The sequence below is a fragment of the Neolamprologus multifasciatus genome, chromosome 17 (genome assembly GCF_963576455.1).
Source record: "Neolamprologus multifasciatus chromosome 17, fNeoMul1.2, whole genome shotgun sequence".
Taxonomy (NCBI): Eukaryota; Metazoa; Chordata; class Actinopteri; order Cichliformes; family Cichlidae; genus Neolamprologus; species Neolamprologus multifasciatus.
Genome location: NC_140455.1, coordinates 30,074,163 through 30,098,698, shown reverse-complemented (window position 1 = coordinate 30,098,698; position 24,536 = coordinate 30,074,163). Strand labels below are relative to the sequence as shown.

Below are 24,536 nucleotides of genomic sequence, written 5' to 3'. Positions count from 1 at the left end.
AACGTACGTACCTGGACCCGCCTACTATCCCCGGAAACGTAAAATGATTGGCTAGAATTCAAAGTGTATCACATCTCAGGAAAAAAAAGCACCGAAATAAAGCACCGAAATGTGCGCTGCTTTTCGGTCTGGTTACTACCGTTTATGTCAGAACCGGTGCCATCATGGCACCGGATACCGGTACCCATCCCTATTTATCACCCTTTGCTTTTACATGTATTGATGTCAAGTTGGCCAAGTTGTAAGTTTAGCATTGTGTTGTCCTCCCTCTATCGCCAATGTTGGAAAAACATTCTTCAGAATTATGGGTTTTAGCACAGGATTTATTTTCCTATTTCCTTGGCTCTAGTTATCCTGGTCAAAACAGTCACTCAAATATAAGAGTCTGGCAAAGTGTATGTGTGGACCGGAGGGCTTCCATTATTTGTAGCTCAGCTGGACACAGTTTCAGCCTAAAAATACTCTGAAAGGTTTTAATAATCATATTGCCACAATTAAGAAATGGTCACCTGTAAACCAATAAAATCTTTTTATTTATTTATTAACATATTTGTGCTCCATCTCTGCAATATTTCTATGTTCCTACCCTAAATAGCCCTCTCCAACTCCAAAACGCTAATAAAACTTTTAAGACTTCTCACTAAGTGAGACGTCTCTTAGATGTGAGATGCGTCTTTATAGCTAGAATGACAATCTGATCCTTTCAGAATCCTCTCAGTGACAAAAACATTGCTTCTAGTTGCTTTGTTTTTTCTGCAATCACAATCATTTCGACAGTACATAGATCAACCGGTAAATTGGTAGCTTCACTTTCATGGTCACCACAATAGACCAGTTGAGTGTCCACATCACTGCTGATGCCATACCAATCTGTCTATCCCCCATTCCATTCTCCTCTCAACCATGAACAAAACCCTGAGATTCTTAAACTCCTCCATAATGAGTTTAGCACAACTCTCAGTCTCAAGCTGGGACTCCTACCTCACCACAGAGGTGACATTGCAAGTCCCAAAAGCCAGTTTCAGCAGCTGGAAATTGGAACACCAAGGCCTCCACCCTTCATTTCATCCCCATTCTCCAGACCCCTACATCCTCTGGCATCCTGGGCAATGGTTCCAGTATGGATCAGTGGATCAGTTTGAGGCTGGTTGCGCCCACTGGGCTAAGAATACTCCCAGTCAGCATTACCCACTGTTACTATTACTATTATTCCCATTGAGGTCTCTTGAATTGCACCTGGTTAAATTGTTCTGGTATCTTGGGTTAGTAAATACTATTTATAGCAGGAGTGTAAAGATCCTTTTAGTTAAAAGGCTACAGAAATGTAACTTCATGCAATTAATTATGCACAATGTAACATAGGTAATCATTTATGAAATTATGTAATCTGTGAACACACCGCCACCTTTAGATGTTTAGATCTTTTTACAAAACAGATGAAAAATCTGAGAGCTGAAGACTTATAGTCTTATTAATTTTTTTTTTTAAAGAACAGAACTCAACAGCTACAGTAGCTCTGTCTAAATTTGGAAAATCAAGTGCGCCAACAAAGCCGTTGAGTCATGGGATGTACTTAGTGCTTCACTCTATTTAGACTCCTCATGTCCAAACATAATCTCATACTTACTACCTGCTGTCCACTTACAAGCAGCAGGTAGTAAGTAGAAGATTATTTGCACATTTTCCAAGTGTTTACAGGTAGTGTCATGGTAGCTCCATATTGTAATGGTTTACACATTCCCTTAGCAAGGTTAAACTCCCTAGTTTATCCCCAATTGCGAATTGTTTCAGGAAGGGCATCCTATGGAAAAATCTGCCAACTTCACTGGAGCTACCTACTGTGGTGACCTCTTGTGATTGAAGGAGCAGCTGGAAGTAGCTATCGTACAGGTGGTGTCACCTTGCCTGCTGTAGAAGAGCTCTCTTACAGTGCTTATTTATTGTTTGGTGAAGCCATATGCAGTATATAGTTGGCCGTTGAATAATGTCATTGTAAACTGTGAGAGACAAATGGGCAAAACAGCCATCGTATAAAGTAGACCTTGTTCAGCTACTGTGTATCTATAGGCTGTGCATATAAAAGCATTTTCTATCCTCTTGCTATTGTTTTCAATATTATACATTACCTCTTTCTCCTGCAATGAGCTAAGTTCTGAAAGAGGATCATTAGCTGAATATAATTTTAGATAAGAGGAGTGAGTAAGAATAGGTAGAAACTAAGTAGGTATAAAAGCAATCATACAGAGAGCCCGAATCAGTGCAGCAAAGAGGCAAATATACACTCACATGGGCACAAAAACAAACCCCTATTGGAAATACATTTAATTTAGAAAAATAAGAGGCAAGGATAATAGAGTAATAATATTTGTTAATTAATTAATTTGTTAATTATTACTACTATTATGCAGGTCTTTTGGGCAGGACGATGCAAACACATCTAATCAGTTTTATTACTCCCATACCCATTTGGCCTGTGGGTGCCCTCCTCTACCTTGGAAGGCTTAGTAGGTTGGTTATCATCCATTGCAATCACTGATAAAGGGTGAGCAGCACAGATTATATTTCTAGCAGTCATGTGAAGAAGAACACTTACATTGTCTGCTGATAAATGCTAGCAAATGTAGCTTTGTAATATGTGCTTTACATCATAAAAAGGGCATATTTTTATGACATTTATTGATTGAATTGAATTGATATACCTTTATTAGTCCCACAAGGGGAAATTTCATAAGGCTGCCGACCTATTGCACGCAATGGCGGCGCCATCTTACCCTCCGACCATACATACATTACACAAAACATCACATGGAGAAGACAGGTCAGAGAGGTATAACAATGGAAAATGCACCACATGAGGAAAGATAAGGAGAAAAAAATAACTCCCCCAGACTGAGCTCCAGCAGGGAGATCAGTTTGAGAACAGAAAAAACACCTCTGCACATGGCACATGAAAAAACTCTTAATACACCAAAGAAACACATGACAAGCAACAGGGGTGGGTAAAGGGTGAGAGACAGCCGAATTAGACAGTACGTCCGGGCCTGCGTGCGCTGGTCTCCTTGATCCACCGTCAGCATCGGAAGGGAATAAGCGTCGAAGGCGTTTGGAAAGGGAGGGGGGATGAGTGTGTGCATATCAGTGTATATGTATGTGTGTGCGTGTCCATAGTTCAGCTGAGACAGTGTCCTTCGCCCTGCTAGGCTAAGTAAACAGTCTTCCAGCCAACCCAGGTGGCCTTGCATGGAATGGGAAGGAGCAGACTAAACACAGTCGTTATCAGGGTGTTTTTGTTCGGCTCCACCCTTGAGACCGCAGCTAGTGCCAAAGGGGTATCCGCATGAAGTGATGGTGGTTTTTACTTTAGTGCGAACAGTTCATATGAATTTCAAAGCAGTTCTACAGTCCAACACTGGTCTCCCAATCTCCCGTTGGAGAGCCGCGAGCTTCGCCTTACTTGCGTTCTGTGATGTTGTCATTTCTTGTGCTCAAGGAGCCGATTCTGAGAACTCACGGCAGTGTCCCTCCCCGAAATGTCATCCAATTTGCGCCCAGAGATGTTATTCCGAGCTAGCCCTTCCGAGATGTATCCAGTCTGCAGTCAGAGATCTTATTCTGAATATTCACAGCAGCCGTAGCCTCTCCAAGATGTTATCCGTGCTGCACTCAATGAGCCCATTTTGAGAAACTAACGCCTTGTGGGAGTTTGAACAGCCGGTTCCACTTTCTTAATTCTTTGATAAGTCAGGGCCAAGCCAGCTCCCATCAGCAAGAACCCTGTTACCATGGTTCCGAATAGGTAGATATCTTCAGCACTCAGGCTCACCCAAGCCCAAACTTCTCGTTGAGAAAGGGGTGCCAATTGCATTTAGGGACCAGTTGATCCTATCCATAATTCCTCTTTTAGGTTTTAGAGAACAGACTGTGAGAGAGTGTTCCAGGGAAAAGTAATACAAAAACACGAGACTAGACAAGGACAGAAGAGGCTAAGCAGGGAAGCTAAGGGAGAGGAGGAGAGGAGAAAAGTGCGACTGCCTTCGTCAACAGCAGAAAAAGTTGTTTGTCTCTAAACCTAATTTAGCAAAACTCATGACTCTATGATTCCTGTGCCAGTGTTGAGAGTGGTATGGCCAGTCCTAGCCTCCATATATAATTTTCTTATAATTCTTTACTGTTGCTACCTTGGTTGGGCATGGCCAAACAACTGTCCTTAAATATTACGATAAAGACCTCTTAGCTGGCAGAGGAGCCCAGGTATTGGTGAACTTTGCTGTGACCGCCTGAACACTTTTAGGCAACTTTTCTAGTCTTTGGTAGCTCTCTAGGCTTCTTCAGACATTTTGACTGATTCCCAACACCACTGGCTGAAGCCAAGACGCGACCCATAACGTTTCTGAAGAATATAACTTTATGGACCATGGTGAGATATGGGCAGTGTTGGGGAGTAACGGAATACATGTACCGCCGTTACGTATTTAAAATACAAAACATGAGTAACTGTATTCCGTTACAGTTACCGTTTAAAAAGGTGGTATTTAGAATACAGTTACTTTGTTGAAATAAATGGATTACACGGCGGTACTTCCCTGTTTCATATTGTGGCGGGTCAGGCCTGTTTGGGTTTTGTTTGACAGCTACGTTCTGTTGTTCCAGGTGGAAGCGTTACGGTTGCCATGGTTACAGGGTGACGCTCTCTTTCTGCGTGTTTCCTGGGTGAGAGAGGCCTTTTTGTTGTTGTTGTGCTAAGCTAATAGGCAGAATGCTACCGGTATAGCTCTAAAGAATGTAGCATCATAGGCAGTGTAGTCCGTGCTGCAGGGAGAATGGACTGCCATACACGTTACGTGTCTGTGAGCGAGGGAGGGAGAAAAAGGAAAAGTACAAGCTGTCATCTAGCAAAAACGGAAACTGGAAGCATGTAAATATAATAATAACCACTGCAGCCAAGAAGAGTGCCTGACGAGCCCAGTTGTAAGTAAGCTATTAAGACTCGACTGTACACCATGTTCGTGTTTTCCTCCAAAAACAATAAGTTCTGTTGGAGCAGCCTTTCAACGCCTCTCTCTGTCTCTCGCTAGCAAAGTTGACCCAGACAACAAAGTAAAGCTAGTTTTCGGCTACGAGCCCGACACAGAACCCACCGTATTAGCCAGAGGTCCCTTTACTACGGTTCGGAGCTGCGGACCTTCAGTAACAGTAATAAATCACAGCAATAGTACATTCATGTAGTTGTAAACAGCATGATATCATCACCAGTGTGTGAATGTGTGTGTGAATGGGTGGATGACTGGATATGTAAAGCGCTTTGGAGTCCTTAGGGACTAGTAAGGCGCTATATAAATACAGGCCATTTACCATTTACCATGATAAGTAATCCAAAGTATTCAGATACTTTACTCTCATTGAGTAACGTAACGGAATACGTTACAGAATACATTTTGGGGCATGTATTCTGTATTCTGTAATGGAATACATTTTAAAAGTAACCTTCCCAACACTGGATATGGGTGGGTTTTGGCTAATAGCTGGTTGGAGAGCAACTTGTTGGTAGAAAAACGCTGTTCTATGCTTATAAACTGTGTTACCATTGATATATTTCATAGTTACAACAAAAGAAATGGGAACCGATTTTTCAACAGGCTATTAGCAACAAAATGCCTAAAGATACAATGTAAAATGTGTTCTTTTCTAGGTTGCCTGTTATGTGTAGACAAAATAAAGGTTCATCCCATTAAGTTAGATGTCTTGTTATATTTGGACAGTGCATGGGGCAATGCTAAGTGACTTTTGCAATGCTATACGTGTGTATGTTTGTGAGATTTTTGCCTTTTGAAATGCAGGTTTCAAAAGTACAGGGTTAAACTGAAAAAAAAGTTTTATATATTATAAAATTGTTTGACTGTAAAAAAGTCAAGCAGAGAGTTGAAACTGTAAGCAGTGTAGCTATAAGTAACACTTGAGCTCTCTCCTTGACTGTTTTCTCCTTTCTTCTGCCAAGTTTGTTAATGTAACTCCTTGTTTCTTGTTTTGTTTATTTCTCCTCTCTCCCACTTTTATTCCCTGCAAATTGCATTTCTATCCCCGGCTCAGGCTGTTTTGTCTCTTTTGATCAGCTTAATATGGCCGGCTCCCACGGTTTTTATCGTTTTTCTTACTCTTCTCTCTTCCATTTTCTCAAAGGCTGCATTGAATGCAGATGATGATACAAATATTGGCTCAGTAAATTAGTTTTTTTTTTAATTACTGGAGACTGCCGTACAAAAATATATGTATATATTTTCTTGTGCCCTGCATGTGTGCATCATTCGACATAAGTCATGAAAAACATGTCATTCCAGTAGAAAACTTACTGTATTTTATTTTAGCCAAAGTGTTTCATTGTTATTCACACGGAGAATCGTTTAGATCTGGATCCTCTTCAAACATGTTCCATTATCAGCTCTGTTTCCCTCAGACAAACTATCTCCATGCTTGTTTTGCTTTTGCACAGACAAGGCGAGGTGATAACAGAGATGCTGAGAGGAGAGATGACTCCACGGGAAGGGATGGGTAAAGCGTGCTTTGGAAATGCACAGAGGAAGGGGGAGGGGATATAGTTGCTGTAGGATCAAACAGATTTAGAGGTAGAGTGACCAGATGGGATGAAATGATTGGCCACGAGGAAAGTTGTACAGCAAGTGGCTGCAAAAATGTCCGATTATGTGACAGAAAATTGGGAAAGGACAGAAAAAGAGTAGGAAAAAGCCATGAGAACTACTGTTTAACCAACTGCTCTTTTACAGTCTCCTTCTCTGCGAAAATGTGAAAATGACAGATTTTTTCTTCCATAAGTTCAGGCTTCATTATTACTTTTCTTCTGTCATTTCTTATTCTCTTTTTGCGTTTCTTTCCCTGTCTGTCTGTGTCGTTTTCCCCTATTAGTGCTATCGATGCATAGCACACAGATGGGAGCCTGTTGGCAAAGAACACACACACACAGACCTATGGTTTATTAATGTGTGCTGCAGTGTAGTTTTTGCATCTTCCCTTCATATAAATTTAGTCTCTGGTATGAAGACTTGCTATTCTTCCTTGGTTCTTATTAACTGTACCAGGCAAGACTTGAGGCTTTTTTACCAGCTCTTCTGCTCGTTCATCTTCTATTCTTTAATTTTTCTGCCATCTTTGCATCTAAATATCTTACGTTTAAGTAACAAACATTTTGTATACTTTCTGTGTCCTTTTGCTGCACCACTTCCATCTGCCTCCTTCTGTCTCTGTTAGCTGAGGAGGTTTTAAAGACGACGCTAACTAAAATGCATTCTCACACATTTGTGTAGATCTCTCTTTTTATCCATTTCCCTAGTCTTGCACTCTTTCCTTTTCTGCCAGCCTAAGAGATTTTGGAGTCTTTAACTAGCCTTGCTAAGGAAGAGTTTCTTCTTGTTTCCCTACCTTTCTTTGCTCTTAAGTGGACTGATATCTCTCTGCAGCTGACTGTGAAGTAGACAGTATCGAGTATTTGTCAGCATGCCTGATCCCTCATGTTTTACCTTGTTCTTCCTCTATCATTAATTTTACTCTATCGTTTCTCCTTTGTATCTTTTTCTGTTTTTCTCTGACTGTTAAGCTAGCCAAGGTTTCTTACTTTCACTCCTGTATTCCTTACCTTAATTTTTTTGTCTTCTTTTCAGCTCTCTCAGATTCGTGTGACTGACATTGAATATATTTGAATCTAGTGGAAACCAAATCATTTCTCCGTCTTCTTTCCTGTGCCAGCATTACTGATTCCCTCTTATTTCATCCCTTTCCCACCTCTGTTAGTGTATCTCTGTCTGCAAGCTCATTTCAGCCAAATTGAAATTCACATTGGCTTCTTTGAGTTCTTGGTTATTAGATATTTTATTAGATTACTGAAGTAAAACGTCATGACTCATGATCTTCTTTTTAACAAATCTAGAGGGAATATTGTTGATACCCAGAGGGATAGCCTCCGACTCTGTGGGGAAGCTACAGAGCGCTGTTGCTGGCAGGCCTGGAAACAGTATTTTGCCATAGGACACTTCAGTTGGGCCTTTGTCATTTTAGATGTCTATCTGGTGCTGCGAGGCGACCTGCAGAGTTAAAATAAGCCCTGAAAAAATGTTTTCTTGCACATACGCACTCTCCCTGCCTTCAAGTAGAATTTTTACCTGTTCTCACTGTGCTCAAGCAGCACAATCGCAGCACCCAAATCCTCCTCCAGAAATGAAAGACTCAGACTTCAGAATTCAGTATTTTTCTCAATCACAGTAAGTGAAACAATGCATTATGTTACCTACATCTTCCCCCTGGCCTTTTTTTCAAGCACTTTGTGTCAATTAGAAGCATGCCAGCTTTCGGTTATGCTGAATAAATCCATCACAGGCAAATAATTGACATGCTAAACAGGAGCGGTGACAAACTGTGATCCCAAATAAAAAATGATTTACAAGATATACATAAATATTTGTGGCATATGGATGTTTAAAGAGAAAAACATGTCTTCGGGACAAACGCAGCACTTACTCGCACATCATGATAAATATGTTCTGCAGTGCAGCATCTTGCTTTGAAAAGCAGCTCATAATGGGTGTCACTATGGATGAGGTGGAGGTGTGTTGCTAGGGCAACAGGTGATATTTCGTGTTTTTTTTTTTCCCCTTCCAAGGTCAAAGCAACTAAAGCGAGAAGTATTGAAAGTGTAAAAGCTGATTTATCACTGCCCCTTGCTGTACGTTGATGAGACAGAATACATCAACACGGCAGCAAAAGAGACTTGAAAAATGTGATTAAGTATCCTTAAAGGTTAAAAATGGTGTGAAATTTTATATCGGTTTGTAAGCAGCATGCACTGGATTCGTCACGCGAGCTTCTGTTGTGTCCGTTTTGTGTTTCTTGTGTCCTTATCCACAAACTTCCAACAAAAGGTGCAAACTCTATGTGACTGAATAATCGAGGTAACTGCCTTTTTCACGACAAACAGCCTGCCTTAACTCCGTCTTCACTCCAGACAACAACTTGAACTGCTGAATTTTGCAAAGCAGCCCTAAAGAGACATGATTGGTGTGATGGAATATTACAGAGCAAAACCAACCAATACGAGCAGGGAGGAAAAATGACATGCTTATCGTCGGGTGGGATGCACTTTTTGTTTTTTTTTAATCACGCATGAGCATATTAGATGCATGCAGACCAATGCAGTTGTAAATCTGTCAACCCATTCCTTATTGTAGGCAGTGGCTCTATTTTGTTTTTTTTGTTTTTTTCTTCATCAGTGTTGCTCATTGGTATATGGCCTCTCATTGTGAAGCCTTGAGCTTACACTTTCACTAAGGATGGCAATGGCTGTTGCTATGCTGGCTTTCTAAAGCCAGAGAAAGTGGAGGATCTGACCCAAGGATACTACATGCAACTTGCATCTTGTCAGTGGAAAGTTTGTTGAAAGCTCTACTGGTAAAACAACTTAAAACAACTATCAAAATGACACATTATTAAGCATTAGTAAAGGAGTAGCACTTAATTCATCATTTATAAAGCATTATTCCATAGTGTGTATTATTAAACCTGTATAAGGCAAAAATAGTTCTCATTTTAGATGTCACACAAAATAATTAACAACGTGTAACTGCCTGAATTAAGCATCAAAGTACACTATTAAATGAGTATTTATAAAACCTCTGTTAAAACACAAACAAACAACGAGCTCATATCTTAATCATTATAATCAGAAATGTGCATCTAAACAGCCGAATCACTTACTTAAATGGTAAATGGCCTGTATTTGTATAGCGCTTTTACTAGTCCCCGCTAGGGACCCCAAAGCGCTTTACACACCCAGTCATCCACCCATTCACACACACATTCACACACTGGTTAGCCCTACTTAGACTATCTATATGCCATGAACATATTATAATTATAATATTATTTATTTGTTATTTATTATTATAAATCACATATTATGGAGGAGTAATAAACACTAAAACCTTACTAACGCTTAATAGTGTGTCATTGTTATAAAGTGTTATCGCTCCATTATATGATCGTCTTTATCATGTGTCAGACTCCAAATGTGGAAACATTTTATAAGATTAATGCCATTTAGTAGTGAAAGGAGACTTAAGCAAGTAGATAAAACCATAAATTAATCAGAGAATTGTTTAGAGTTAATAAATCCTCTGGGAACAAGTGTTGTCGCCTCCTGCCGTCCATTAAAGCATCTCCAGGTTTAAGTAAAATCGACGCCCTTGTCTGTGGTTCGTAGTAAAGACAGTGATGCCTGTTTTCATTCTTTGAATATCAAATCCTGCCATTCTGTCAAAGCTGCCAGGATCTCAAAGATACACGCAAGGTGTCCTTTGGCGTTCGGGCTGGGGTGTTGTAGTCTTGACATGGGTATCACTCTCAATTTGTCAGATATGAAGGATTTTCAAGGCCCCCTTGTCACTTTTAAAAGCAGCAGGAAACAGTGAGTGTTCTTTTTCATTGTGCAGGGCTAATGGGTATACTTCTGACATGCAGACATGACCTTATAATAATTATGACATCAATGACAACTTGTATCTATTGTCTCAATCCTTTTCCATTCATCTTCCTCAGAGTCTCTCAGTAAGATTCCTACTTATTACGACGTTCTCTCTCTTTCTTTTACCCATTATGTGCATATCTCTCATTGTTCTGCTCACAGTGGGCCACTTCTACTTCTTTGTCTTTGAGTTTGTCTCTTCTGTCCTTCATCTTCTCTTCTCTCTGTCATCGTGATTGGTTTTCTTTCTGTCATATCGTAAAGTCATTTCTCTACCCACGCTACTCTTTTATCACACTTGATCTCCTTCTTGCGTCTCTCTGTTCAGCTTGGTTTCTTTTTTATCACAAGAACTTTTCCTTCTTTTTAAATATATTTGTTGATATTTTCTGTTTCGGTGTTTTCTTTTTTTCTCTGACATGCTTTTCTTACTCAGTTTCCACGCTGTTTACCTTTTCTTGCTTTAAATGCATAACTTTTTCTGTCTTTCTTATCTTTCCTCCATCAGCATTAATGAGTTATTTTACCTGGGGTGCAATTTCCATAATGTAGTGCTTTTTCCACATATAGATTATAATTGGATTTCCTTTATGCTGTGCTAGTTTCAGTAATTTGATTTGATTGCATTGCTACATAAACAAGATAGCAAGTAAGACAGAGAGCGAAAGAGGAAAAAAAAAGTTTGTGTTAAACCTCAAAGGTGGTGGAGAACTAACTGGTGGAGGATGTTGCCTTGCTACAACACCCCTCTACTGAATCTACTGGTTTGCCTGACACTATCTTTGTGGGGTTTGCTTGTTGTCTCTGGATTTGCTCTGAGGATTCTACTATGGAGTGAACAACAAAAGTGAAAGAACATGACAAGAAATTACTAAATTGACGCCGTCTTCAAAACCTGTTTCTGTTTTAGGAAGTGCTGGTACACCAGTGGTTTTCAATGAGAATGGAGATGCTCCAGGGAGATACGACATATTCCAGTACCAGATCACCAACAGATCGACTGCTGAGTACAGAGTCATCGGCTCCTGGACCAATAAATTACACCTCAAGGTGAGATTTTTACACACGTATACCAGTGTACCTAATTGTTTTTTACAGTTTATAAGCTGACAAAACTGCTCATATTTTTCACACATAAATTGAATGAAGTGAATGGAAAAAATTTAGGAAAAGTGAGGCAAAAAATTTGGAAAATCAACTTAAAAGTGAAGCTCGAGTGAAAAATAATGGATTATTATGAAATGTTTTTTCAATGATTAACATTTTATGGTCTAAAAAGTTGTTCAGTGCAGAACATACTGTATGCCATTTACCATAGTATATATTTCAGATGTGTTTCCAGCTTCCAGTCATATGTTGAACTATCTCATTATTAGTATTTTATCATGACACGTCTGTGTCCTAATGAAAAATGTCATATATTTTGATTTGAGTGCCTCATTGAAGCTTCTGAGGCATTATAGATCAGACACCTTGGAAGAATGAAAATTCAACATGACTATGAGCAGCTGCCATGATTTCAAAATCCCTTGTTACTGGGCTGGATTCGTTTGAGTTATTGCTCTTATTCAGGCGCAAAAGTTAGTTTTTTCAAGCAAGTGTAGATCTTTGCTTCTATTCAGAATACTAATCGTTGTGAAGGAGAGAGACTTGCAAACATTCACAACTGTGAAAGGTCACACACCTACAGAATACACATAATAACCAATGCTACAGAACCTGGAGAATATACAGTGCCTACTTAGATCCACAGAAAAACAGATAATTGAATGCATTAGCAAACTGAATTCCCACTGTCCCACTCGCTCTCTCTGTCTCACTGACTTACAGTCACATGCACAAAAAAATCTTTGAGCATGCAGCAGTGCTAGGTGTTATAAATCCACCAAGGACTTCATTAGAAAGGCCAGATGACAGATGAGAAGACTAATAGACACAAAACGCTTTCTGGCTGATGGACAGTGTGTTTGTGTGTGTGTGTGTGTGTCAGTGTGTGTGTTTGTACAGCAGTACAGAAGTATAAAACACAGAAACTGAAGTCACACATGATTTGGCACTTTAACACTTTCTAAATAGACAGACTTATTTAATTAGGTAAAAGCCTGAAGGTATGCAGGGTAGCAGGTGGAAGTTTTTATTAAAAACAAAAAAGTTTGAATGTTCGTCATTATAAATATGACGAACATTCGTCATGATATATGTACAACACTGTGGGCAGCAACTATCCCATTCTCGCATATTAAACTCCATGAGAACTTGTTTCTGTTTGTGCGTCAGTAATTAACTCAAATCCACCCACTCTAAGGCTAATGAATTTTCCCTTCTAACTAGTTGTTTTAGGACTGGTGCTTTTTGTGTTTAAAACAGTAATATTCAATTTTGTGCAGCACCCTCGGCGATGGTTAAACCTTGGGGAGCGCGGTAATGACAGACTTCCTCACAACTGCTCGCGCACACAACTACAAATTAGTACGCACACATTCAAACTCACTCGCAGAGGACGTACGGAGAGCTCAGGGATTGACTATAATGCCAGCATGACACAAACACAAATAAACAAAATGCACACATGGCGAAACATATGCGTGTGCACACTCACAAATAAATACACACACAGACACACACAGAAGGAAATGCAGATGGCGTATTTGTGCCAGATCTGATTATGGTCTGATTGCTGGCTTCCAAACTAGCTGGTGTTAGTTTTGTGCCTGGCAGCACTCAGGAAAATGATCAGAGGATCTGCTTGTGCTAATTGCTCTGCGAGATGCCCGGAAGACACACTTTTTTTTGCAGGTAGAGAGAAAGCTAAGTGTTAAAGGACTGTTAACATACAGTTTATGTCAGCTTCTGCAGATGGCTGCCAATCCTTATGCTCCAAGATGTCCTGTGAGAAAATAAGAAGCGTCATTTTGCCGTTTTGACACACAAATAATAACACACTGCTCTTCTCTCAGGTGGAGGCCATGCGTTGGAGGATGGGTGACCCAACTTTCCCTGCCTCCGTTTGCAGCCTCCCGTGCCGTACGGGTGAAAGGAAGAAAGTGGTGAAAGGGGTGCCGTGCTGTTGGCACTGTGAGCGCTGTGAAGGATACCACTTTCAGGTAGATTTCTGAAGAAAAATATCAGCCATCCAAAACCGTCAGCGTGATCCAGAAATTAAAATATCACAAACACTGTGACATCACAGGTCGCATACAAATCTGGCTAGATCTTGATTTGTGTTTGACAAAAAATGAACAAATCATGCATCAACACTTTATCAATTTAGCAGTTTCTCTGTCAGTCTGATTTCAGCACTGATTATTTGTGTTTTCAAACCTAGAGAGGCTCGCAGAACTTCTTAGCCTAACCAATTCATCTGTGTGAAATTGACTTGTCAAAAAACGAGGTAAAAATGTAGATTTTAATCAAATGTCTAACATTCCTTATACTTCCTTTCCCAACTTTACAAATGAAACCGCATTTGTTGGAACGCTTTAAAAAGAATCAGCTGAAAGACCTGTTTGCAATAAAAACTGTTTGACATTGTAAACGTGTTAGCTTCTGCACACATCGACTTGTTGACAGCTGCTGTCTGCTTACTCCTGCTCTGTTTTTAGGCAATTAAAAAAGTGAGGCACTTAGATTGTCCATTTTGAATTTCTATATAGAGAAAGTATCTAATTTGAGGAGAGGGAAATGCCCTGATCACACATTTTAAAGCTGGACTCGTGAAAAAAAAAATGCAGCTTACAACAGCCTCTTTCAGTTGTAAGGCTTTACATATCAGGACATAATAAAATGATCTGGTCCTTATCAGGTCTTCAAATTAGGTAGATAAATATCAGCAGGCGAAATATTACACTGTGTCATCATTTATTTTACAAATACTGAGCTAAAATGCAGAATCAATGTATAAAAAAACTTGTTTTGCCTAAATATAGCCATCCTTTTTCTATAGGAATAAAGAGAGTCAGGGATGTCTAGGTGCTGCTAATCAAAAGCATTTGATTAACTGATCAGCAGCAGCACTTTTATAAAAGCAAAGGTTTTGTCACTTTGCTGGTCTGAAGCATTCAGGTATGTGTTAACACGAGGCCAATGAGTGATTAGCAGTGATCTCTGAGGAAGAATTGTTATTGGTTATCAGTCTGGGGAGGGTTATAAGGCCATTTCCAAAAAAAAGTCCATTCAAAGATTATTCACAAGTGAAAAATATTCATGAAAGTAGAATAAGAAAAAAGCTGAATCTGAAGTTTGCTTGGAAATGCTGCAACTTCTTCTCTTTCTTGAAAAAAAAAAAAAAGAACATGGCAGCACAGCTTCAGTTTGCAAAGTTGCATTCAAACAATGTCCTTGAGATAGCAGACAGGAAAATGGAAATGCTTGGCCATAATGCACAAGACCATGTTTGCTGAAAAGCCAAAGCATATCAGAACAAACACCTCACACCGACTGTCAAGCAGAGTGATGGAGGGGTGATGATTTGAGCTCGTTTTTCAGTCAAAGGGCCTGGACACACTGAGTCGACCATAAAGATAACTGTAAACAATGTATACTCAATCAATCAATCAATCAATCAATCAAGGCTTTATTCGCCACGTGCAGGTTGCCCTGCAGTGAAATAGGACTCCCCCCCCCCCCCCCCCCCCCCCGACCTTACACACACAACACAGACATCACATGGGGATACATTACATTACAGAAAAAAAAACACTGAAATATACACTACAATGGGAAAGTACAAGAGGAAAAAAAGAGACCTCTACTCATGCTGGGCTCCTGGGAGGACAGGAAACAAAAAAACTCCTCTGCACAAAAAAGCACATAAATGTCCACAGCACAACATTATGGAACATGTGACAAGCCACAGGGTCGGGTAGGGGGTGAGGAGTAATCCGAAGCAAACACAGCAGCCATCCTGCCCAGCGCTACCATTCCAGTGCAGGCTCAGACCCGCCGTGTTCCCAGGAGGGAACAAGCATTGAAGGCGTTTGGAAAGTAAAAAACACAAGACTAGACAAGGACATAAGAGGCTAAGCAGGGAAGCTAAGGGAGAGGAGGAGAGGAGAAAAGTGCGACCGCCTTCGTCAAGAGCAGAAAAAAGTATATTGTAGTCAAATATGAGACTATGCAGCAGCTAAAGCATGGCTGAAATTGGGGCATGCAAGTGAACAATGACCCTCAGTACACCATGGAAAATTAGATGTACTTGAGCCATAACTGTATATCCCCTGTGAAAATTAAATTATCATTGGGGACCATTTCAACGTCTATCAGGCTTCCTGTTTAGTTGGAAAAATACTTGAACAAGCACGTATATGTCCAAAAATGTGCTTAGCTAAGGAAAAAGAAAATATCAGTTACAACAGCAGCTGCTCATGTTTATGAGGAGCACTCAATAGTCATTTTGCAGAAACAAGCATTTGCTGTAAATGTGGAGTTGTCAAAAGCATAACTGATAATAAGTTTTTTCCTCAGAATTACATTAGATTGTGTCTTATGGAGATCAGGCACACACATATTTACATAAAAGGAGTTTTTTTTCTACATGTTTTGGCAAAAAATTGATTAATTAATGAATTAAACCATATAAATGATGTCAATGATGTAATAGTCAGCTCCCGCTCCAATAAGGTCCTCATTGTGTGAACAGACTCCTTCTGATCTATGGGATGGTGACAGTACTCCCTGCTCTGTTCTGCAGCCTCAGTGAGATACAGCACACCACCTTTCCTTCTGCTGTGGGTTCAGATTAGATTGGCCCTGGCAGTCCAATGGATAATAATGCATTGGTCTGACTGCAGGAAGAGAGACACAAGACAACAAAATGACATCAAGGCACACCACAACAGCCAGATGGCCAGATGGTTTTTCAATCAGCCAATTCATGGTTGAATCGATGTTTAACAGTCAAATTATCATTAGAAAAATCTGTTTACTTAAGGAAAATGAACTAATGCATGTTCTAAAACCTCTCTCGCCGTTAGGCCTCAGAGTTCACCTGTGAGCTGTGCCCATACGAGAAGCGACCTGATGCCAACCGCACTGGCTGCACTCCCATTCCGATCATCAAACTGGAGTGGCACTCACCCTGGGCCATCGTCCCCGTCTTTATCGCCATGCTGGGTATCATCGCCACCTCTTTCGTCATCGTCACTTTTGTCCGGTACAATGACACGCCCATCGTCCGAGCTTCGGGGCGAGAGATGAGCTACGTGCTGCTTACTGGAATCTTCCTGTGCTATGCCATCACATTCCTGATGATCGCGACGCCGGATGTGGGCGTGTGCTCCCTGAGGAGGATTTTCTTAGGCTTGGGGATGTGTTTTAGCTACGCTGCGCTGCTCACCAAGACCAACAGGATACACCGCATCTTTGAACAAGGGAAAAAGTCTGTAACAGCACCCAGGTAAAAAGGCCATTACGTCTGCTCTTGGCCCTTTTGTGCGTACATGTTTGGGCTGTGCAGATTTTGATGGGTTCAGTGGCACTTAATATTGCTATAAGTGTGGCTTTTTTGCACTCAGGTGTGTGACTTTACCTGCACCCTACTTTTTCAGATACTTGCGGTCATTACTCATCATTTATTTTTCATACATTATTTATGAGAGTCATGAACTAACACTTTTCTATTGTACTGCTTGCACTCAGTGTGAGTGACTCTGGGAGAGAGCATCCACTAAGTGGCTAAATTGTTAATGCAGGATTTAATAGTGCTCAGGTTCATGGCCCTGCTATCCAGACAGTTAGATTTTTTCCCTTTTTTTTCTTCCTCTTCTTTTTTTTCCATCCAGCTACAGACTTTTTACACAAAGTATTTTGAGGCTCTTTTCAGGTTACGGTAGTGACTCTAAGGTAGTCGAGCACTGAGCGTCCTTTGAACTTGAGAGCTTGAATGAGTGGGTTGTTTCTTTCATTCTGATGCAAGTGGAAATATAGTTTTTGTTTTGGGCCATGATTTGCACATGATTTTGATATCTCTGTCATCCTAGATGATCATCACATTTTCTCTTTTCAGTTCTATGTCTTCTTGCAACTGCTCCTCCTTGTTTCTCCCTTTCTTTCTTGCTGCAAAACCCATCATTATATTTTCCCTGATCTCGCTCTAGCTCTCAGCGTGGATTTGCTGGAGTGTGTATGGTCGCATTTATAGAAATTTAATATATTGCCGCTGTCAAGTGGGAGACTTGTCTCAACCTTTTATAGTCTAATAAAACTGTTTTCTTTTCATCTTATTGGGACAGGATTTTTGAGTGTTTGTTAAGTTATTTTTGGGCCGTACTGGCTGAAGACTTTATGAAAAATCAAATTCTGTGGAAAATAGAATAGATCTACTCTAACGGTGAATCTCAGTGGATTACCGTGTCAGCCACTACATTATGATGTTTCACTCAACCGGCTTGAAATTTTATACCTGTTGGAGTCACCCGTTCCTGGTAGGTCAAAGAGAAAAGATAAAATGTATTTACAGATCGCCCACGATGGTTATTGAGAGCCTATTTATGGGTTAGGCTTCTACCTCTGTGTGCAGATGCATTCCTGACCCAAGACAGATTAAAGTGAACAAGGTATATTACTGCCCTACATGCCAGCTGATATTCTGGCATTAGCTAACTAAGCTAACTGAGTAATGTATGTCTGTATTTGAATATCCAGAATCTGAAGTCAAGGAAAATTCAATTCTATTCAATGAATAGTCTGAATTCTGTTACTCAATTATGTTTGAACAATAGTTATTGTCCAGTAACAAGTACCCTTTCTGCATTTATCTATATTCATAAGCAATCTCTGGCTGCCAAAATAGAAAATCTTGGCCTGAATCTTTGTTGGCTACACCAGCCAAATACCCTCCAGAGGTTAAGTCACCAGACTGGCCAATGCATTACCAGACTGCTATTTAACTAACCGTGTAACACTGAAGCAATGTTTAAGTTTAGTTCTATTGGAAAAATGTAGCATGAATTCACAACAACAGTAATCTAAGGGAGCTTTATATCGAAAGGTAAAGAGCATACGGTGTTACTCGTACAAAGGGTAAACTCCAGTGACTGATCCCCCATGAGCAACCACTTGGTGGTGGAGGAAGTGCTGCCTTTTGTCAGGAAGAGACCTCTGGCAAAACCAGGCTTAGATAAGGGTGGCCATCTGCTGAACCAGTAAGGGGTTAGGAGGAAAGAGATGGCAGACAAGAGCGGCATAGAAAGACCACGACCAAGAAACAGGATAAAATACCAGCTAACAAATAGTTAATGACATGCGACTGTGCTATATCAATATGAAAATAGTGAAAAGAGTTGAGTAAAGCAGAGGTACTCTGTTTATCATCGCTACAGCCTATATATCAGCAAACTAAAGGATTGTTCAAGGTAACTTATGAAAGGGAAAAGAGAGGGGGACTGTCTCCTGAACGCAAACTGGGAGCTGGTGGAACAAGCTCTCAGCTCATGAAAAGAAGTTGGTGCAACCTGAGAAATGTAAACATGAGTGCATATTTTCTAGCATTAATTGCAGTTTTTCATCCTTGCTACATCAAAATGAAATTAACCATTCTGTTCTTTACAGGTTTATCTCTCCTGCCTCCCAGCTTGTCATCACCTTCTCCCTGATCTCAGTTCAGCTTCTGGGTGTCTTTGTGTGGTTCGCCGTGGACCCTCCCCATACTGTGGTGGACTACGGCGAGCAGCGGACCCAGGACCCCACGGCGGCACGTGGTGTCCTCAAGTGCGACATCTCAGACCTGTCTCTCATCTGCTCCCTGGGTTACTCAATTCTGCTGATGGTTACGTGCACAGTTTACGCAATCAAGACGCGAGGCGTGCCCGAAACCTTTAACGAAGCCAAGCCTATTGGATTTACCATGTACACCACCTGTATCATCTGGCTGGCGTTCATACCCATCTTTTTTGGCACGTCCCAGTCTGCGGAACGGGTGAGTGTGTTTATATTTTGGATGACACTTATTACATCCTGAGAAAACGGAAAGTGTGTTTTTGGTGTCTGTCCTTCAACCCCAATCAACTGCAAGATTTCTGAGGATCAAACTGTAATATGTGTCTGCTTGTTTTCCCTTTATATCACCGCTTTAAAATTCAAATCAATTCCTCTTGGAACATCTCCATCTACTGTGAACAGCAGGGCAAATTTGTGTTTTGCTGCGCTTGAGCAAAGTTAGATCTATATTTAAGTGCAATATTTTTTTTAAATACAAAACTTCTCTGGCAGGTGCAAGGTGGTTGTGCGATCAGTGCGCTTTTGCTTCACATGGTTCAAAACTCCTAAGCAGATTTTAAAGCAAGTTTTGAAATTGCATTTTGAGCCATACGTTTGATGTATTGCTGTGGCAAAAAGTGTCCTTTTACTACCTCCCTGCAAATTTTCAAAATCAAAACCGTATCTCTTGGCACTAAAGTACAGAAGTGTTTTACAACTGTAGCTATACTATTGGCTTAGAGTCAGAAATCTCCCGACAATCCCTCGTGAGTACAAGAGGATTTACTGTCTGTCTGATGGACTGGAACCGTGCCATGGTCTGGGCTTATAAAGAGTTATACTGCCGAGCTTATTCTTCCTACCTGTAGTTAATTCTTAATGGGTGTTCGATGAGAATAAAAGCCACGTGAGGTGTGTGTGTGAGGGTATGAGTGATAGCGTGACTGGCTCTTAAACAGTGTCCTTTCATCTTATCGGCTTAGAAACAGTGGGTTTGAATGCGCACGTAAACACCAATATAGCTAATCTGATTCATAAGACCGTACACATATTGAAGCGTACTGTTTACTCGAGCTAAAGCAGCAGTGGTCTATTGATTCCATTTCTTGATAGTACGAATATGCTGCTTTCAACAATAACACACTTTATACACTCATTGAGATTCATGACAGGTCATTGATTTTTTTTTTTGTCCAAGTCACATTTTTTACATCACAGTGCTAAACACACTCTATACATCTGTATAAAGAAAATGTGGACATTACTCTAGATCGATAGAAGTAAACAGGCATATACAGTGTATTTACCAGCTTCCTGATTTCTCATGTTTCTGTGTATTTGTCTCATTAGCGTGTTTCCAATCATCAAGCACATTTTAAGAAAGAACGGCAGTTGCGATAACTGCTAAAAAGTTTGTCACATCACTATGGAGGACTTGGCCCACTGTGAACAGCCTGTTAAAGGTCATGTCAAAGCATCTCAATTGGATTTAAGTTCAGACTTTGACTAGGCTTTTTTTTACCTTTCTTTTTTGAGCTATTAAGAGGTGGACTTGTTGCAAAAACTGATGAGTGGACATTCTCCTTCAGGAGTTTCTGGTAGCGAGCTGAGCTACCAGAAAGTGAAGCAGCAAAGCGGCCCAAGACCATCACACCACTGCCACCGAAAGTTCAATTTGTCCCATCAGTCCACAAAATATTTTCCCAAAATCTCAGAGATCATCAAGATGTCTTTTTGGTCAGGAGTGGTTTTCACCAACTCTCCCATGGACGCCATTTTTTCTCAGTCTCTTTGTTGTTGAATAATAAACACTGACCTTAACTAAGGCAAGTGAGGACTGCAATACTTTAGATCTTCCATCCATCCATTTGCTTCTGCTTCTCCTTTTCAAGGTCGCTGAAGCCAATCCTTCAGGTCGCCAGTCTCTCACAGGGCTAACTTATAGACTGAGACAAACAATCGCACTCACACCTAAATTCCCCATGGTGTGATTTAGTGTTTCCAATTAATCTATCCCTAACTGCATGTCTTTGGACTGTGGGAAGAAGTCGGATTACCCGGGCATAACCCACGCAAACACGGGGAGAATATGCAAACTCCACATAGAAAGACCCTGGCCTGTGTGTTAACCACCACGCCACCGCCATTTCTCCACTTGTGGATAATGGCTCTCAGCAGGATGCACTCGAGTCCAAAAGCCTTAGAAATGGCTTTCTAACCCTTTCCAGATAGCTATCCAAGAAGCCTAGTCCAATTGAGATGAGATAGCCTTTATTTGTCAGTTGCAGGTCTTTTGCCCACAACCGAGATGACAGACCATGCCGACCATACATACAATACACAAACATCACATTGGGGAGACAGGTCAGGATAGGTAGCGAGGAAAAAAACACCGCAATGTGTATCACAAAAGGATAATACAGGAATGCACAGGTATCGACACACGATAGCACAATAAACACAGACAAGCAACATGGGAAAGAGTTCCAGTGTGTACATCTGATCTGGGACCGCTGAAATCTTCGACTGCGCCTCCAGCTGACCCGATGTCCACATCAGAGGGGAGGTAAGCGTTGGAGGTGGCGTTGGATCCGGGGTAGGGAGGGTGATGCGTCAGTGAGTGCTTATCAGTGTCAGTATATGTATGTGTGTGCGTGTCCATAGTTCAGCTGAGACAGTGTCCTTCGCCCTGCCAGGCTAAGTAAACAGTCTTCCAGCCAACCCAGGTGGCCTTGCATGGAATGGGAAGGAACAGACTCAACACAGTCGTTAACTTAAACTTAACTGGACTTAAATCCAACTGAGATGCTTTGACATGACCTTAAATGGGCCATTCAAGTTGGACAAAATTCCTCCATAGTGACGTGATAAACTTATTGTATCTACTCAAATACATGTCAACACGCTAAGATTGAGGCTCCAGATTCCAGAGGATAGCTATATCAAGTGTTTTATAAACAGTCCAAGACCTGTGTCCGCTGAATATTCCAGATTTCTCTTCCTCTACCTCTACCAAAAACGTGTCAGCTCTAATAATCTCTTCCTATTTTGGAGTGTTAGTCAGGATATTTTCATTTCCCCCTTTTCTCTACATCTAAGCCCATTTTCCTTTCAAGATGGGTGCCAGCCTCTGTCACATGGCAGAGAGCTGACATCAAAGTGATTCCGTCTAATCACACATCAGGGAAATCATACTCTTGCTGGATGTTTCATGCACTCTCATTTTTTCCATAAGAAGTCGGAGACTTGGAGTAATTGTTGATGCAATACAAGTGTATCTGTAAGTTCAGTATTTCTCCTTTTCCCGTGGAATAACCTTACTCTACAGTTATACCAAAATAAGGAGACTATTTCTTATAACTGCTGGCAGCTTCTCAAATCCATCAAGATACTGTGTGTGAATTACAGGCAAGCTGCTCATGTTATGCGAGTTCTGTGTTTGTGACTACATGCAAAGTTTTGTGCTTCTGACCATTTAAAGGGGCCGAATGCTTCATGGCAGGATTTTGCACATCCCTGACTGTAAAAGTAATTTGTGTGCATATTCATGAGGCCATATCTATGTGTGAATGCATGCTATCGGACATAGCATCCTGTCATACTGGACGGGCATTGCAGCGTCCATGCCTTGTTTGCTTGGCTAATTAGAATGTCCACCAGCAATTTTGTGTGCATTTTGTGTTAGCATGTTTGTCCGATGGGTTGTATTTAATTGGAATATCCACCAGTGCACATTCGCTTGTCTCTGTATGTTGTTTCTAATTGGGATATCCTCTGGAGTGTGTGGCAGCTGGCTGGCTAAAAGAGAAAGCAGAATAGAGGGAGGAGAGAGTGGAGTGAAAGGAGTAAACAGGTAATGATGTGACTTGCTGATGGGACTTTAATGAGGAGAGCTCTACCAAGGGCATAGATTTGGTTTCAGACAGAGGGAAGGGCGATGAAGCTGCAGTGAAGTTAGTTGGAGGTTAGGTGACAGCATGACTCTCATTATGATTAACTTTGTGATTATCATGCTTCACCTGGTATCTTGATATAAGGGTTAACATTTGTATGACTATGTACACAGTTAATAGAAGTATACCACAGTACAGCAAGTGATAATCAAGTCTGGATGCTTCGGCATGCACAGAAAAGTCACACTTACATTGTTGTGTGCTATACCTCGTCTGAAATGCTGACGTCAGTGAAATTTACAGGAACCTGAAAACTTTACTGCAGTTAGTTCTTGGCTCTGGGATTGTGTGGAGACTTCTTTCAAAACAGTGAGTTTCACACTGGCCTTGTGGGAACATTTCAAATGTATGAGAGCTTGGATTATGAGAACCTTTCTTCAGCAGGTGTGCTTCAGCACTTCTTTTCACAGTCAGTGTTGAGGAACACATCTCAATGGGAGCATTTAAACGTTTATATTAACAAAAGAAAATCTTTAACTCAAGGTCCACTGGCGTACATCTTTTCAGATTTTTCAACCACATTTCAGGGCCCATGTTGGCAGACAGAGTTTGCTCAGTTGTCATGGAGATAGCTTTGTGTGGCCATTTATTGTCTGTGTGGTGTGGTGCTATGGCTCAGAAGCTGCTCCTCGTGCTCTGGGTCAAAATATTCTAAAACAGAAACCAACAAGAACCAATTCTATCAAACAGCCCCTTGCATTAAGTGTGAAACAGTTACAGAATGTGACAGTTTGTTTGTGCACATTGATACAAGTTGTCATTTGTTCATTGCACTCAGCAGTCAGATTATGAAAGTAATTCACTACATTTGAAAGTACGTTTCATGCCTGTACCACATGTGCTCTTGAAACTCTGATTCTGATGACCACCAAGTCATGACGAAAGAGTGTTGAAACTCATGATAACTGTTGTTAACCAAAGGCAGTATATACCAGATGTGGGTGTTCTACGGGCCGTGGCCCACAACCAGCCTGTTGGCTGTCCCGGACCGGCTGATGAACTCCCTATCAGAGAATAACTTACTTATACGTTGCAAGTGAATGCAACTTCCCTGGTTGAAACCAATGTTTTTGAGACATGTGAATTTGCCAGCCCTGAAAGATGTCGGCTCGCATTAAAAAACAAAGAGAGATTGATGTGCAATGTTGATCTTTTCCAAGACCATAAATAAAATTATAATTATAAAAGTATAATCCATGAATAAATAAATACTGAATACTGAGTTTGAATAAACATTACAAAACTAAATGTATAGAGAAATTGACTTCTGAATCATTGCTAGCAAAGGAGCAAATGCAATAACAAGTTTTTGTTTTTTTGTTTTTTTTAACCACTCTTTACACATCCAGGGATGGAACTGTCAAGGT

At 40.7% G+C, this 24,536-nt stretch overlaps 1 protein-coding gene across 5 annotated transcripts in view; it reads left to right on the top strand.

Annotated features, from left to right (window-relative positions):
* grm8a (glutamate receptor, metabotropic 8a) overlaps positions 1–24,536 on the top strand; it is a 296,528-nt gene that overhangs the window by 249,662 nt on the left and 22,330 nt on the right. For all 5 annotated transcript variants that reach the window (XM_085136973.1, XM_085136975.1, XM_085136974.1 and 2 more), the window contains 4 exons: positions 11,433–11,572; positions 13,480–13,626; positions 16,495–16,916; positions 19,070–19,436. In XM_085136973.1, the coding sequence (XP_084993099.1) occupies positions 11,433–11,572; positions 13,480–13,626; positions 16,495–16,916; positions 19,070–19,436 (1,076 nt within the window). The remainder of the gene's footprint in view (positions 1–11,432; positions 11,573–13,479; positions 13,627–16,494; positions 16,917–19,069; positions 19,437–24,536) is intronic.